Source organism: Schistocerca nitens, chromosome 10, assembly GCF_023898315.1.
Source record: "Schistocerca nitens isolate TAMUIC-IGC-003100 chromosome 10, iqSchNite1.1, whole genome shotgun sequence".
Taxonomy (NCBI): domain Eukaryota; kingdom Metazoa; phylum Arthropoda; class Insecta; order Orthoptera; family Acrididae; genus Schistocerca; species Schistocerca nitens.
In genome coordinates, this window is record NC_064623.1 from 86,573,706 (window position 1) to 86,592,111 (window position 18,406).

The 18,406-nt window shown below is 39.7% G+C and overlaps 1 protein-coding gene across 1 annotated transcript in view; it reads right to left on the reverse strand.

Annotated features, from left to right (window-relative positions):
* Positions 1 to 290: 290 nt before the first annotated feature.
* Positions 291 to 18,406, reverse strand: part of LOC126210450 (histone acetyltransferase Tip60-like) — a 127,107-nt gene continuing 108,991 nt past the window's right edge. The window contains exon 9 of the mRNA XM_049939682.1: positions 291 to 5,344. Within this exon, the coding sequence (XP_049795639.1) occupies positions 5,128 to 5,344 (217 nt within the window). The 3' untranslated portion in view covers positions 291 to 5,127. The remainder of the gene's footprint in view (positions 5,345 to 18,406) is intronic.

Below are 18,406 nucleotides of genomic sequence, written 5' to 3' on the forward strand. Positions count from 1 at the left end.
TTCCCAAAACTTCATGGAGGAAGATTCACTTCAAATACAGAAGTGATACCTGGAGTTGACAACTATTTTGCACACCTGTACCACATGCATTAATCTACAAGGAGACTACATCGAAAAATAAAAAAAGGTTTCAGTGGTGTACATACTTTTTATCTATTCTGTTCTGAGAACTTTTCAAATCACCGTCGTAGAAATGTGAAATGATATGCCAGGAGAAGGACTGCAATGGGTGAGGTAATCATCAGAATGTGCAACAAATAAAAAAAGGCTAAGTAAAAAAAGACATGGAATTCAATGAGATAAAGCACGGATTTCACATACATGTCTGTAAAGTCCAGAAATTATCTTACAACTACACAATAATTTAGTTCCACTTTGCACCATTAGCACACACAGCTTCTGCAGCAGTCTGCAATATTACACAAAATATAAAACAAATACAATTTGCATTCCACAGATCAACCCTGATATGACTTCAATATCTAATTAAGAAGCGTCACTTCAAGTACTGAATGAGCAATGCCAAGTAACGATTCTGAGAAGACGCAAACATTGAAAAGAAAGTGAGAGAAGAAGAAAATACTTGTTCCCAAATTTCTACACAAAGCCAAAATAACTTCACTGTCAATTCAAAATATTGTGCACTACAGCAATCAAACTATTGCTTCCTCCTCCATCTAATAACATTTATTAGTTCACGATAAATTTGCCATTACTCATCCAGAACTTCTATTACACTGCTCTCAGTTTTGTACTATCTTCTTTTTATCTTTTCTCTTGTTTGTTTTAGAAATATTAGCTCTTAAATTTTGAAATGTTTGCAACTGTAAGAGAGATAACGGCAAATCAGTTGTTTCTGAAAAATCAACAGACAGACATCAATGAAAGACAAATAATTGTGTGTACGTAGGGAAGTTTCCCATTACAGTGGCACAACAGTAGTAATACTTCACAGTCTCTTCACATTCCAACTGCACCCTAAGTTACAAACAATTCAAAACTAATGAGCATTCCAATACATTTTAGCCACATGGTTCCAAAGTTTCTAGTCTGTGGACAACACAGCCAGGTAAGAGCAGTGTCAATTTGTTGTATTTGTGCAAGTACGTTCTGAAAGACGTGTTGGTAGAAAGGCTATTAGGTTATATAGGGATGCGACAGCATTGGTAAAACTAAATTGCAGAAAATTATCCGTTCATGCAATGTAAAAATATGCTTACCAGAGGCCATCTATTTGATTTTTCCATGCTTTAGTACTTGAATAATACCACCCTGTCACCAACTAATAACCTTTCCACCATAAATCTGACACACTGTTCACTTTCATACTAAAATAAATTTAGCAACAAATTTAAAACTACAGTTGCAAATTTCAGGGGTTCGGAAAAATTAGGTACAAAATATAATTTTCTGAATAACACTATAATACTGAAGAGTGGCAACTAATATAAACTAGAGAAAAAAGGGGAGAAAATGGGTGCAATTTCATTTGTAATTCTGTTTGTTACAGCTCTGGTGATTATATGTTCTTGATGATGTAGTATGGGAACAAATGTGTTACATGTTTAGCGCATGCGCGCTCACACACACACACACACACACACACACACACACACACACACACACAAGAGAGAAACTAACTTCCATGGGCACCACAGACTGACAGTTTGGAACCAAATAAAATTTTTCCTTGAATACGAACAGAGAACATTGATTTTTACACAGATAAAAGTAATTACATGTTTACAATTCTGAACAGTTTTTTTTGCCCTCCATTATCACAGCTTCTCTGAAGTTATTTCCACTTCCTTTCATGGAGGTGGCACATAATAAAGGTAGGAGCAGATTACAACCAGAGCACCAATTCTGCAGTTTCTCATTATAGTAAAGCTGTGACTGAAATATAGTTCCAAAATCAACTGATTTTTCCCTACCCCAACAGTTGATAATTATTATTTTCCCTCTGCAATACATGCACAAAAAAGCAAAATTTTTGAATTCACATCACAAACTTTATAAATCAGATAAATTTGTCACAGAAATTCCTCTAAGCAAAAAAATTATCACGAATCATTTTTAATTTCTGATCTTAAAGTAAAAACATTTTTACCAAAGGAAAACGTAATTGCAATACAACATTGGGGTATTTGCATGCAGGAGAAAGCTTCCCCTTTAAAACATGATTTTACATAAAATCTCATCCATAATCTCTAAATTTTCTATAGCACCAAAAGATTGGACATCACTATGTGAGATTAAAATACCTGTAGCATCTGCCGAGCTTTGTAATTCATGATTAATGAAAAAAAAAAGCAAGTTTGAAGTATCTGTAACAGTTATCATTTGTCTCCCTGTTATGTTGTAGGAAATGGAGTGTATGCTGAACTATGTGGACGATCAACTGTGTGACTGTCTCTTGTACAGAATTTCTAATAAGAAAGTAGTACAATATGAAACTGGTGCAGCAGAAACAGACACTGACAGCTGTTCACAATGATTGCACTTCCCAGATTAGTCAGCAATTATTTCACCCTTACTGTATTTATGGACATAATATTATGCAATCTAAACCGTTATCACAAGATTCCCGATAATACTGTCGATAAATAATTTGTTGTGCTGAAATACTTTTACAACTTTCACAGAAATCTCATCTGCAGTTTCTTCTAACACAATACACAATTTCCTGGAAGTGATTTGGAGACTATTCCTGTACCTATATATACATATATTGACATCTTTTTTTATTATTTTGGCAACCTGCTCCTACCTTCTACATAAATCCTGATACAATTACAGTCTCTTGCTTTGTCAATTTTTGAAAGTACAGTCTCACAACAGATGAATACTATATACAGTGTGGTAACAGTATTATACAATATGACCATCAGCATGAATGGGAAACTTTTAACTCTTCGCAGCAAACATTTTCTATAACATTCATCACTGGCAGATTCAGTTGTATGATTTATCTTAAAAGAATGGCTAGGTGTGACTGAGTGGTGCTTCTTAACCAAAAATAAGGAAAATGTATGTTGTCTTGAATCCATCAGTTCAAGAATGAAATACACGTATTACTAGTTTTAAGGATTTTCTCGTAGGACACCTTCAGAATATAGCTTGTATGAAAGTAAAGTTAAATGAAATTACAACAGCTTTTAAAAAATTCTTCATTTTTCCCAAGATTTTTCTTCATGTGTGCATGTGTTTTGTGAAGTTTGTAGACTGTCTGGACAAATCATCACAAAAATTAATAAATTTCAGTATGTAACTCTGGGATACAGGGCTGTCAACAACCAGTCTGATAAATCCTCAGGTGTTTCACGTTTCAACCTGCAGCAAAATTTCCAATTATTGTCTTTTGGATCACACCTGGATTTGTTCAGACTAAAATTGCACATAAATCTCTCAATTTACCAAAATGCAAATCTGAAACTATGCAAAAGGGATGGAATTAAACAGCACTGACAGTAAGAATGTTCACAGGAAAGAAAATTATTCCTGACAAATTTATTTTATTAACATATTCGATACCTTACACCGTTGTTGAATGCACGTGAAAAGATGCGAAAGCTTATACTCATCATTTAAGACAAATAGCTATATTACTGTGGCTTTTGTAAACAGTCAAGTTAATTTGAACTGCTAAATATGACAGTAATGAACTGGAAAGTTTATTCCAGTAACACTTCTGCTTATTATAATTGTAAAAGAATCTCGGCTTAAGCTTATATGTGATTCTGCTGTTCTGCTACCCATAAATGAAGATATAGTACATATTGATAATCCTTTTATTTTATTTATTGTGAGACTCTCGCAGTGCTGAACACAAGGTGTGGAAAACTGGCCATAGAGAACGCTTAGTATGAACCAATTCGCTCAATGCATCATTGTCTGAAGCAAAATGCAGTTTAATGTTCAATGCAGTCAAATGTGTGATGTATTTCTGTTTCCAAATCTGTGAAGGAATATAAGCCGATTTCAATGAAATACAAGCTGATAATATTAAGGGATACAGAACCAACAGCCTCATTAAATGAAAAGAAACCAAATGCACAAGTACAAAAAAGAATTTTGATTAGTTAAAGTAGGATCATATGTACTAGTATGCAAAGAATGAGAACAACTCATATACTGAAGCATCACTGTTTGCAAACTTCTCTTTTGTCTCTCTAACGTCCTGCCTACAACATTCTCATACGAGTTACCAGCAGATCGGCAAGCAGTCTTTGAAGACATTTTTGACTAAAGTGACAATGAGTGAGAGGAAATGAATTAACTCAGAATCTAACAGCAGGAAGGAACTCGAGAAAACCTGAATTTTGATGAGTCAGAGTTCTGTTTCAGGCTATTAGTCTCCCAGTAACTTGCAGCATAAATTTTGAGACAGTCACAACTAGCCACATTTTAAGAATGCTGGTACAGATATCTCAACTGCATAGTAGTAAAGACACTCAATTGCACATATAATAGGCCACCCTGGCCAAAGTTGCAAACAAAGAAGGAGCGGCAGCAAGAAAATAATACAACCAGTAATTACCGTGGAACATATCAAATGGTATACTTTTACCTTGTAGCATCTCTCCAAAATATGATCGACTAAATTTTTAAGCTACTGACTGAGAGATGGTAGAAGCTACGGTTCTTTGTGGTGTTCCTCATTCAGGTCACCGTCTCCTCATCTTGCTGCCGCTTCCTATTGTTGGATCATTTGCCAGCAGTGCACCTGAATTTCAGTAAATGTCTTCTCAAGTGCTGAAGCTTGGCAAATATCTAACTTACTGACTGACACACTTACGTAAGAACAATCAAAAGTGTGCATGGTGCACACACACATACAAACACATGCTCTATTACACACATACACAATAACAGCCACATATGAACACTGTACAGCTTCTAACTACACCGCCACATGGCAGAAGAACGGAGCCACGCGGCGGGCCTGCCGCCATCACAGAGGCGGCACTAATCCGCAGCCGGGCTGGGTCATGCCAGCCACCGAGCGCAACTGCGGACATGCCGGACAGGCGATGCGGCGCACGAACGCTTGTGGAGCGGGACGGCCGGCGCTACCGCTGCCGGCGAGTGGGAACACGACGAGTAAGGGGGAGGCACGTGCCACTGTCACCACTTGGCACGCTTCGACCAGTCCTTCGGAGTCCAGTGCAGGCACTTGGGATCGATTCGGATCTTCCGCTTCTCCATCGCACGCCTGTGGTTCGCTATAGTCTCTTTTGTCAGTGTAATTATGTACTGTCCCTTGTAGTAGTTTATGAGATTGAGTATCTGCAACGTGGAGATCACATCTTCTTTCTTGATGCTCGTCAGCTCACAAATCTCACTGCCAGAAGAGAAAAGATAAGCTGTGATTATGACTAGAAACTAAAACATAATTATACATAATGGTTCCTAAGAAACACCTTACACTTAAAAAATTAGAAGAATATTCAATAATAATGAACAAATGCAAACTCTCCTCTTCAAGAATAGACACAAATCCCACAAAAAGAGGTCTTGTGACTCTCAGCTTGCTCTGTTTATCTGTGAGAGACACAGTACTATAGACAACAGCACTCATATTGATGCCATGTGCAACATACTCAGGCACCTATAAGATACTTTTATTTAGTGTACATTGGTCAAAGAAATAAGCAGAGGGGTCCCTCATCTGCCATAATAATATTTTTTTTCAGGAAAATTTTCTAAAATCTCAGTTAGCTTGTTTAGGAATACAAGAAGACAGTTGACTAATTTTCTTTTTCTTCTAAGCTCTATTTCGTGGTAGAAGTACATAATTAACTGTTTTTGCGCTAGGCTGCAGCCATCTCTTAATAAACTGGGTGATTTATGAAAAGCTCTTATCATTTATAGCGAACAATATGAATCAAAGTTTCTGGCAGATTAAAACTGTGTGCCTCACCAGGACTCAAACCTGGGACTTGCCTTTTGCAGACAAGTGTTATGCCAACGGAGGTACCTGAACACTACTCACGCTGCAGACTGAACATTTATTCTGGATACAAATCAACTACCTTAACAAACTTTTCTAGTTTTCTTATCGCCTTAGCACCAGGAGAGAGCAAAGCCCGACTACATGTTTACTGTTACAAAGAATTCTACATCATCGAGAAGAAATGTAAAGTGTTAATTTCTACCGAAGTCCGATTACCTTCATGCTGAATACGTACTCAAGAGTACTCAGCACCAGGTTCAGGAGACGTGCTCGCTCACTTACACAAGATATTTGGTACAGTTTGAAAGTTCAGTGCCACAGTCATCCTACATTTCAAGAATCATGATTTAATCAAAGCAGACACAATATACACCAACAGAAAAAAATTCGCAACACTGAGAAGAAGTTGTGCCACGTAAACAAAAGTTTATAGGCATTTTCTATTGCTGAAATATGATGTCTATTTGTGGTGTGTGTACTGTAAGACCTTCGGTACACACACCATCAGATTATTTGATTTGTCGCTCTAACGAAGTAGGCGAGTGTCAGCAATATGTCTCGTGGTCTTATCGTGGCGTGTTTATATTCTGCCGTTAGGTCAGACGATAGAAACGCCACTTGCACGCTTAGAGTAGCAGACTGACGGTGACCAACTTTAAACAGAACTTGATTAATTTTCACACACATTTATTAAAATAATAACAAGCATAAAAATAACTTAACTTGGTTCTGGATGCTATTTACAATTGACATTCTGAAGTTCCTATGGTCTTGGTATGTTAATCTTTTTCTCACATATCTCTGATACTTGACAAAGTGTCTATACATTTCTCTTCATGGCTATGTACAGGAATATGATAATCTTATTAGGTGCAGACTGAAACTTGACTATAGACTGGTACAGACTAATGCAGACTGGTACAGACAAATGCAGACTGGTAAAGACAAATGCAGACTGGTACAGACAAATGCAGACTGGTACAGAATGGTGCAGACTGGTACAGACTGGTGCAGACAAATGCAGACTGACTATCGGAGGTCTGTACACTCATAATACCTCGCGCATTCAGGTATCACTGCGCGAGTGTGATCCGCGAGGAGAAAAGGTTCTACGTTAGCAGCAATCTCATTGGCTGCGTTACATATTAATACGCGGATTGGCGGAAGCAGAATTTGGTCCGTCTCTAAGACAGCGCCATCTCGTAGTGCGGAGACGGACGAGCGCTGCGCCTGCACTGTTGTGCTTAGCGGGGCGCCCTCTAGTTGGAAAGTTGTGTACGCGCTTACTACGCGGAACTATGTACACAACACTTATTAGGTGCAGACTGAAACTTGACTATAGACTGGTACAGACTAATGCAGACTGGTACAGACAAATGCAGACTGGTAAAGACAAATGCAGACTGGTACAGACAAATGCAGACTGGTACAGAATGGTGCAGACTGGTACAGACTGGTGCAGACAAATGCAGACTGACTATCGGAGGTCTGTACACTCATAATACCTCGCGCATTCAGAAAGACTTGGCGAGAATGTAGCCACTGTATATTATTGCTGCCAGTGGTGGTCACGAGAATGTACAGTCGCAAGAAGGCCGGGCTCCGGATGGCCCCCTGGCACTACTGAGAGGGAAGACCATCGTGCTCGGCATGTGGCTCTGGCATATCGTACTGCATCTACAGCAGCAATTTGAGCACCACTATGAGGATGCAATAGACACTGTAACGATCGTGAGCATCGGTTGCTTCTGAGATTCGACACGGCGAGATGACGACGGCCAAGAATGCCTTTAGGGCATCAAAGACACCATTATCGACACCTCACAGAGTTTGAATGAGATCTTGTAATAGGGCTACTAGAAGTTGAATGTTCCTTCTGTGATACTGCAGAAAGACTTGGCGAGAATGTAGCCACTGTATATTATTGCTGCCAGTGGTGGTCACGAGAATGTACAGTCGCAAGAAGGCCGGGCTCCGGATGGCCCCCTGGCACTACTGAGAGGGAAGACCATCGTGCTCGGCATGTGGCTCTGGCATATCGTACTGCATCTACAGCAGCAATTTGAGCAGCAGTAGCATCAGTGACACAATGAACTGTTATAAATCGGTTACTTCAAGGACAGCTCCAAGCCAGGCGACCTATAGCCTGCACTCCACTGACCCCAAATCACCACCATTTGGGACTTCACTAGTGTCAAGTGAGAGCTAGTTGGAGGGCAGGGTGGAGGTCTATTATGTTTTCTGATGATAGTCGGTTCTGTCTCAGTGCTAGTGACAGCCGTGCGACGGTTAGGTAGTGGCCAGTCGAGGGCTTGGGACCGACCTGTCTGCGTGTCAGACACACTGGATCTACACCTGGTGTTACGGTCTGGCGTGGACTTTCGTATGACAGCAGGAGCACTCTTGTGGTTATCTTATGCACCCTGACTGCAAATTTGTACGTCAATCTGGTGATTCGACCTGTTGTACTGCCATTCGTGAACAACATTCCAGGGGGTGGTTTGAGCAGGATAACACTCGTCCACATACCGCTGTTGTAACACAACACGCTCTGGAGTGTCTATATGTTGCCTCGGCCTGCTCGATCAGCAGATCTGTTTCCAGTTGAGAACACGTGGGACATCACTGGATTACAACTCCAGTGTCATCCACATCCGGCACTAACTTTCCCTGTATAGACCGACGAAGTGCAACAGGCACAGATCTCCATCACACAAACTGACATCCGGCACCTGTACAACACAATGCATGTATGTTTGCATGCTTGCATTCAGATGGTTGCACCAGTTATTAATGTACCAGCAGTTCACATTTGCCACGGCTTATCTTGCACTTACATTAACCTGTGATCTTGCAAAATATAATGAATGTATTCCCAAAATTTCATTACTCTACGTTAGTTATTTTCTAGTGTTGTAATTTTTTTTCCATCAGTGTATTTCCAGAACAAATCTTTCACTCTGCAGTAGAGTGTGTGCCGATTTGAAACTTCCTAGCAGATCACAAAAGTGAGCCAGTCTGGAACTTGAACCTGGGTCCTCTGCTGTTTGTGGGCAAGTTCTGTATCAACTGAGCTTTCTGCACACATATCACGACTGGCCTGCACAGCTTTACTTCTGCCAGTACCTCATCTAGTACCTTCCAAACTTCTCAGAAGTTCTTTCAGGACTTGCACTCCTTGCTTCTAGGAGTTTTATCCTCACACTGACAGCGACTTAGTGAAACAGGGAGCGGCTGTATCTACAGTAGCAGCAGTGTAGCTCATACTGTCAATTTATTGTAACAATTTAAAGCACTGGGAAACATTATTGACTTACAGTGGGCGACTCAGAACAACATTGTTGGAAAACATCCGACTGTCTATATCTCACTGTGACAGAGACACCAAATAAATCCTTGAGATGATAATGCAGAGAATTTATTTATTCATCATTATTTTTATTTATTTATTCTCACAACTTCAGTCTATTATCTGGGAAGCTAACATAAGCTGTACAACTCACATTTTTGTGAATAATAAAAGAAGTATGCAGGATGTCCACACCTTTTGGGTCAAACTGAAACAGGTGATAGTGGGTCCACAACCAATTATATTGAGATTGAGAACCAACAGTTGGAAATACACATTTATTGTGTTACAGAAACACTCAGCGTACATTGCATAACAACAACATAGCTCAGAGTAACTGTTCAAAGTGACGACCACCAGTCTCAATGTGCACAAGGCCACCGCACAGGAAGTTCTGCCGCACTCTCTCAATGATCTCTGGTGTCTGCTGTACCAGCAGACAGACAGCTTGAACTGTAACAAGCAGGTCTTCATCAATTTCTACGGGTGTCTAATACACCAACATCTTGACATGACACCACGAGGAAGAAATCCTGAGCTGTGAAATCCGGCAATCATGCTGGCCATGGGACAGGAGCCCCCCACCCCCCTTCCAATCCAACAATCAGGGTACGTGTTATTCAGGTGCTTGCCAACATTAACACTGAAGTGTACCGTCATGCTGAAACAACGTCCATTCATGGACAACATGGGGTACAGTCTCCAAGAACTGTGCGAGCACATCTCGCAGGAACACCAGGTAATGTGGACCATTCTAAATCTACATCGATACTCTGCAAATCACACTCAGTGCCTGGCAGAGGGTTCACTGAACCACCTTCACAATAATTCTCAATTATTCCAATCTTGAACAGTGCACGGAAAAAATGAAGAACTATATCTGTTTGTGCGAGCTCTGATTTCCTTTATTTTATTATGACGAACATTTCTTCCTATGTAGGTCGGAGGAGAAAGTTGGTGATTGAAATTTCATGAGAAGATTCCGCTGCAATGAAAAATGCCTTTGTTTTAATTGTGTCCACCCCAAATCCTGTATCGTGTCCGTGACACTCTCTCCTCTATTTCAGGATAGTACAAAACGTGCTGCTATTCTTTGAACTTTCTTGATGTACTCCGTTAATCCTATCTTGTAAGGATCCCACACCATGCAGCTGTACTCCAAAAGAGGATGGACAAGTGTAGTGTAAGCAGTCTCTTTAGTAGATCTCTTACATTTTCTAAGTGTTCTGCCAATAAAACACAGTCTTTGGTTTGCCCCCTCAGCATTTTCTGTGCGTTCTTTCCAATTTAAGTTGTTTGAAGGCCTATAACACTACCTTGGGGAATGCCAGAAATCACGTGTGTCTTAATCTATTACTTTATGTCAATTACTACGAACTGTGACCTCTCTGACATGAAATCATGAATACAGTCATATAACTGAGATGATATTCCATAAGATCATAATTTCACTACAAGCCACTTCTGTGGTACAGTGTCAAAAGCCTTCTGGAAATCTAGAAATACGGAATAAATTTGAAATCCCTTGTGTGAGTAAAGAGCTAGTTGTGTTTCACAAGAACATTTTCCAAATCCATGCTGATTGTGTGTCAACAGATGATCAGTCAAACGGGGAAGCAACAAATAAGGTCATATTAGAAGATCTTGGACAATGGCTGCCCATACATGACAGAGAATCATTGCTGGTGGCCACCAATGTGGGTGGCGTGTAGATTGTCCTCACTTCAGACATGGCTGCACCTTTGCAATACATGCATTTAGACGGGTGGTCGTCACTTTGAACAATTACGAAAAACAGTATTGTCGTTATACAGTGTACACGGTGTATGTCTACAACACAATAAATATGCATTTCTGGCCACTGGTTCCCTATCTCAATATAATCAGTTGTGGACCCAACATCAACTGTTTCGATTTGACCCAAGAGATTTGAGACATCGTGTACACTGAATATTTATTCCTGGTACTTATGATACTTTAATGCTAATATACAAGCGCTGATGCTACAACTACTTTCTACCACAACACAACTACAATCAAACCCCTTAATCAATTGCCCAACTACTAATACCACAGTTAGTACTACAGATTCTGTTCTGGTTATGTTCACTTATTACGATGAATCTGAACTGTAAATGGTTGTTTCCACTACTGGATCTGCTCTCATACTAGCCCGGTCAACAGCCAATGCCTGCTGGATTCTTCGGACACAGGAAAACATGTCAGTAGCATTTTCACTGTAATAAGTGATTCACTGTAATGTCATAGAATCCACATTTCTGTTATCACTTGCACAAATGTGATGCAAAGTCATGAAAAACCATTTCATTCAGTGGTTGCTGACCTCAGCTGCCTTCTCTCCATTTGTAGGAGACCCTTATTAGCCAGGATGGCAGCATGCTGACAGACGGTTGAATGCCTCGTGAAGTCTTCCTGGACACTGTGGTTGCAGCATTGTTCAAGATGCGCCAAGTGTACTCATTTCTTATTGTTGCTTTTGGATCCTGCATCCTTAAAGCCTGATGACCACAGCCCACTGCATCTCTGCAGAGCACACAGCCCACAATGTCTGCTCCGGAGTACCACACTGCCGCAGCCACAGCTATTTAGCATCTGTTTTTTTCATATTGTATAGATATGTAGCATACAGGCCATTACTTGTCAGATAATGTATCAATCCACTCAACGGGTTCAGGAAACTCATTTTTTCTCTCCCACTGACGATAGGGAGAAATTCGTGTGTTCTCCTGCGAGTGCCTGAAGTGTCCCATTCATTTTCTGCGGTTGTAACATGCCACCTTGTTTTGGCCTCATTTCCAGGAATCCTTTATACTTCCATTTCATTGACTTTCTTTAAACAATAAAGGGCATCCATTTTCCTGAATTCTAAGTCCAATGGGAATATTCATACAATTACTAACAATACATCAATTGGGGTAGTGCGAGTAAGACCCATTAATCTCAGTAGCACTCACTGTTGAACTCTTCTGAATGATGGCATTAGCTTCACTGCATGGAGGTCTACCCAGTGCCTGTAAGCCTTACAGCAACTGATAATGTATATTTCCCACCCGTTTCCAGATCCACCTTACAGGAGATTCCAATGTTCTTCACTAATGCTTAATTCATACAACAGTGATTCCAGTTTATTTCACGACATAATATGATCATTATCACAACAGCTGAAATGATAGAATGGCAATTATCTGATAGTCATAAAATTGAGCAGTTGGTTTGTAGCTAACACCAAATCAACCAGATGTAAATGCTTGGGAAGTAATATCACATTGTGACATTACAGGGTTATACTTTATCAATAGTAAACTTCCATGACACAATTTCTTGTGACAGCAGAAATTATGATGCATAGTTGCAGTTCTGAACAACTCTACTTTTATCGTGAAGGATTGCTCCTCATTATGCAAGCAATTTCAGATGCTATTCTGTTTCCCACCAAAGAGAGAGATAGATATTGTACCAGTACTACAATACTATCAAATTTGCCTATGTCATATCAATGGAAGCTACCTCGTAGGGTGCAGTTTTAGACAAAGTAGATGGATATGGGGAGGGGGGTAAAAATACAAAATGTTGAACTGAAAGTATACAATGAGGATGACGTCAATAGTTTAGTACTAACCAACCTGTATGTGGATTTTAATGTTCCAGACGGACTCAAATTCAATAAATGAAATTTACGATTTGCAACTAACTTACTGTGAAGGTTCCTTTGTAGCACCTTATATAATGAGAATTTTATTTTTTTGCCTCACTTCATCACTTTTCTGTCTACAGGATGCACAACTGCCCATATAAAAAAGTTGTGGCGTGGTATTGGTGTAAGATAAAGTTGACCTTAACCTAGAGGCTGGTTAGAATGCAACAGTGCTCCACTCCCAGCCATAGTCCTATAAAAAACAGTATGCTTTCGCCTTCCTCAGATGTTCCGACTGACTTACCTAGCAAGTTATATGGGTGTCTACAGTTTAACAAGAGCTCTGAACCCTGGCGGAACTGGGAACTTTTCACATTAACAATTCATTATCAGAGGGGAAAGCAGCAACACATAACAGAAAAAATCGCAGCAACTGTTGAGGAAAAAGCCCCTGACCTCCATATTTGAAGTCTAACACCCACAGAGCCCAGTGAAAACAAATAAAAGGTGCTTCAGTTAGTTACAACTGAGAGGGTCCATGAAGCATTGAAAATTAGAAACAAGGTAGATGGCCCATGTGCTAAAAACATTAGCACTCTTTGGGAAAAGAACAGCCATCAATGGTTTGCAGTTGAAATAAGATGTTACACATCTCAAATTACAATTTGTTTTAAGAAAGTCTTTTGGTTGTTATTTACTTTGTATCAGATAGGACCTGGATAAACTGACTAAACCAGAGGTTGTACAGAGTTTCAGGGAGAGCATAAGGGAACAATTGACAGGAATGGGGGAAAGAAATACAGTAGAAGAAGAATGGGTAGTTCTGAGGGATGAAGTAGTGAAGGCAGCAGAGGACCAAAAAGGTAAAAAGACGAGGGCTAGTAGAAATCCTTGGGTAACAGAAGAAATATTGAATTTAATTGATGAAAGGAGAAAATATAAAAACTGTAGTAAATGAAGCAGGCAAAAAGGAATACAAACGTCTCAAAAATGAGATCGGCAGGAAGTGCAAAATGGCTAAGCAGGGATGGCTAGAGGACAAATGTAAGGATGTAGAGGCTTATCTCACTAGGGGTAAGATAGATACTGCCTACGAAAATTAAAGAAACCTTTGGAGAAAAGAGAACCACTTGTATGAATATCAAGAGCTTTGATGGAAACCCAGTTCTAAGCAAAGAAGAAAAAGCAGGAAGGTGGAAAGAGTATACAGAGGGTCTGTACAAGGGCGACGTACTTGAGGACAATATTCTGGAAACGGAAGAGAATGTAGATGAAGACGAAATGGGAGATACAATACTGCGTGAAGAGTTTGACAGAGCACTAAAAGACCTGAGTCGAAACAAGGCCTCGGGAGTAGACAACATTCCATTAGAACTACTGATGGCCTTGGGAGAACCAGTCCTCACAAAACTCTACCATCTGGTGAGCAAGATGTACGAGATAGGTGAAATACCCTCAGACTTCAAGAAGAATGTAATAATTCCAATCCCAAAGAAAGCAGGTGTTGACAGATGTGAAAATTACCGAACTATCAGTTTAATAAGTCACAGCTGCAAAATACTAACGCGAATTCTTTACAGACGAATGGAAAAACTGATAGAAGCCGACATTGGGGAAGATCAGTTTGGATTCCGTAGAAATGTTGGAACATGTGAGGCAATACTGACCTTACGACTTATCTTAGAAGACAGATTAAGGAAAGGCAAACCTACGTTTCTAGCATTTGTAGACTTAGAGAAAGCTTTTTGACAATGTTAACTGGAATACTCTCTTTCAAATTTTAAAGGTGGCAGAGGTAAAATACAGGGAGCGAAAGGCTATTTATAACTTGTACAGAAACCAGATGGCAGTTATGAGTTGAGGGGCATGAAAGGGAAGCAGTGGTTGGGAAGGGAGTGAGACAGGGTTGTAGCCTCTCCCCGATGTTATTCAATCTGTATATTGAGCTAGCAGTAAAGGAAACAAAAGAAAAATCTGAGTAGGTATTAAAATCCATGGAGAAGAAATAAAAACTTTGAGGTTCGCCGATGACATAGAAATTCTGTCAGAGACAGCAAAGGACTTGGAAGAGCAGTTGAACGGAATGGACAGTGTCTTGAAAGGAGAATATAAGATGAACATCAACAAAAGCAAAACGAGGATAATGGAATGTAGTCGAATTAATTAGGGTGATGCTGAGGGAATTAGATTAGGAAATGAGACACTTAAAGTAGTAAAGGAGTTCCGCTATCTGGGGAGCAAAATAAGTGATGATGGTCGAAGTAGAGAAGATATAAAATGTAGACTGGCATTGGCAAAGAAAGCGTTTCTGAAGAAAAGAAATTTGTTAACATCGAGTATAGATTTAAGTGTCAGGAAGTCGTTTCCGAAAGTATTTGTGTGGAGTGTAGCCATGTATGGAAGTGAAACGTGGACGACAAGTAGTTTGGAGAATAAGAGAATAGAAGCTTTTGAAATGTGGTGCTACAGTAGATTGCTGAAGATTAGATGGGTAGATCACATAACTAATGAGGAGGTATTGAATAGAATTGGGGAGAAGAGGAGTTTGTGGCACAACTTGACAAGAAGAAGGGATCAGTTGGTAGGACATGTCCTGAGGCATCAAGGGATCACAAATTTAGCATTGGAGGGCAGTGTGGAGGGTAAAAATCGTAGAGGGAGACCAAGAGATGAATACACTAAGCAGATGCAGAAGGATGTAGGTTGCAGTAAGTACTGGGAGATGAAGAAGCTTGCACAGGATAGAGTAGCATGGAGTGCTGCATCAAACCAGTCTCAGGACTGAAGACCACAACAACAACAATTTACTTTGTTCATCAACACATCATTGTCTCCTTGGGCATATCATCGACTCTCACTCACGAGCAATGGAATCAGATACAGCTGCTGTGTCAGAAAGAGAGTGCCTCAATACCCACAGTGAACAGAACTGTTCGATGTGTCACATGACTCGGACACTGTCTGAGCTTGGGTGCAGGACAGAAAGACATGCGATATCAGCACACACTACCGCAGCAAGATGTCAGGCATCAGATGCATAGGTCACTCCGTATACGAGATCAAACAGGTGTGCTATTGACTGTCTCAACTGCCTCCAATGGGCAGTACAAGCTCTGACAACATCTGAGTTCACATGACATGCCGAACAATTCCATTAGCCATGGCTATTGTTGACCACACAGTCTGACATGCCAGCTGTCTCCGATTCCGTTGCTGACAGGTGCAAGTCAGTTACATGCCCAGGTAGCCAATGACACATTGATTAACAGAATAAAGAACAGCTAAAAACACAAAGAAACTTTGTAAAAACTTATTATAGCTGACGATTTTGCCAGGGCACAGACATTGCTACTGTTTTTTGTAACACTACTACTGATGCTACTTATAATGGCCTCATCTAAATTCTTTGTCTGTTTTTACTTAATGTAACTTCTGTATAACCATGCACTTTGACATAACATCCACGTAAAGGTTTTATTCATTATTTACGACAATTTATGTAATTGTAATTTCAAAAATGTTGTGCTGTAAAAGAATGTAAAAGTTAAAACTTTAATTGTAATACTGGTTCATGCATATGGACACTAGGTTCGTAGTCATATAAAACTTGGAGGGAAGTCCTAGGCGGGAATAGAAAAGGTGGGTCTGCGATCAAACTGCTAAGCTCCTTTGTGGAACGAGTCAGTTGGTGGCTAGCAGGTGAACAGTGCATATCTTGTGAACTGAAAGAGGCAAGAACAATTGCAAGATTATATAATATAGCCTTGGATGAGGAAGTAATTTGGCTTCTTATTCATGGGATAGTTTGGTTAGCTCTGTATTATGAAAATTCAGTGCTAATAAGAGAATTTTCAGAGTCTGTTACATAGGAAGAGCCATGGATACTTTTGTCACATTTTTTTTTAATAGTACAGGAAATTGATGCTGCCACAGCCTTCACCTCCAAATTATCAGTTGAGTACTGTATAAGTACATGGACCAGTTATGTGTTTCCATTTCCAATAGTAAGTCTGTGTTCTGTAGACTTTGTGTGTAGCCACCAGTACCATCAGACACAAGATACACTATAGGTAGGTGTGTCTAAAAAGTTTCGAGTTCTTAGTTCCCAGACATAATGTGACATTTTTCAGCATTTACTACTAAGGGAAGTAAAGATGTAATATTAACAAAATGAAAATAATTGCCACATAGTAAGTAAGGAGATGATAAGCACTTTTCAATACTCAATTGTAGTGCAATTTTCTTCTGTATTTTTTTGGCCCGACAGGCTCGACATTTTTTTCCACTTTTCCCCATCCCGAGTGTCGTCCTCTATCAATTGTTTCTCCATCTGCTCTTCTTGTATGCAGTCCACCCACCTCTTTATAGACCTTCCTCTTCTCCTGGAGCCTTTGCTGTCATCACCATCGCTGCCCTTGCAGCATGAATCTGGTCTCTTCTCATGATACATCTATACCACTCAAGTCTCTCCCAAACTTCCTTGGGCACTGCAACAACTTATACAGTTCATCGGTTTTTCTCATTTGAAATCTGGTCTATTTTGGTGCCTCACACATCCGCCTCAAGATCTTCACCTCAACTACACCAAGCCTAGTGTACTGTCTCTTAGATGGCGCCCACGTCTCTGCTCCATACAATAATGTTGGCCTTATGAGTGCCTTATATTACAATTATCATTATTTCCCTAGGATTTGACATTTATGTATTTGGGCCCAGAGTATTCCAGACTTCCTTTCCAATTCCTCCAGCCAGTTAAAATGCTGTGATCTAAATCAAAATTCAGATTTACATTACTTGAAACAGTTGATCCGAGGTATTTGAAGTAATATATCCTTTTTAGACTCTCTCCACTCATTATGACTGTGTCATCTTCCTCATAACACAATACTTTTTAATATTAATTTGATGCTCGCTAGTACTTTCCTATGATTTTAAGCCCTCCGATATGACCACTGTTTCCAATTGATGCATTGTTTTTTAGGCGAACAAATGGAAACACAAATAAAAGGTGTTTTGTTAGTTTTGCAATAAACCAACCATCTTGTAATATGATACACAAAAACATTGATAAAATTTTGAATCAAAGTGAAAATACGTATAATTCTAAAATTGCTTGGTATAAAGGAAGAGCAACTATAATTTATTATTTATTTAGTTTCCTGTCACCATTTCATACATATCACTTAATGGTGACTGGTTTCGAATTAATCTGTTCATTTTCAAACCACTGCCTATGTCAAAAAGTAGATCATTAGTGAAAAATACAAAGTGCAGACCTTAAGATCATTGGTACCTTAATATGTTCTCATTTCAGTGTGTTAGTTGTTTTTCTCTACGCCTATCAGTCTTCCCCAAAATACTTCACATAATTTACTACCTGATGTTTTCTGCACTATCATAACTGTACCACTAAGTGGACCACACCTTTCAATATAGACTAATCAAT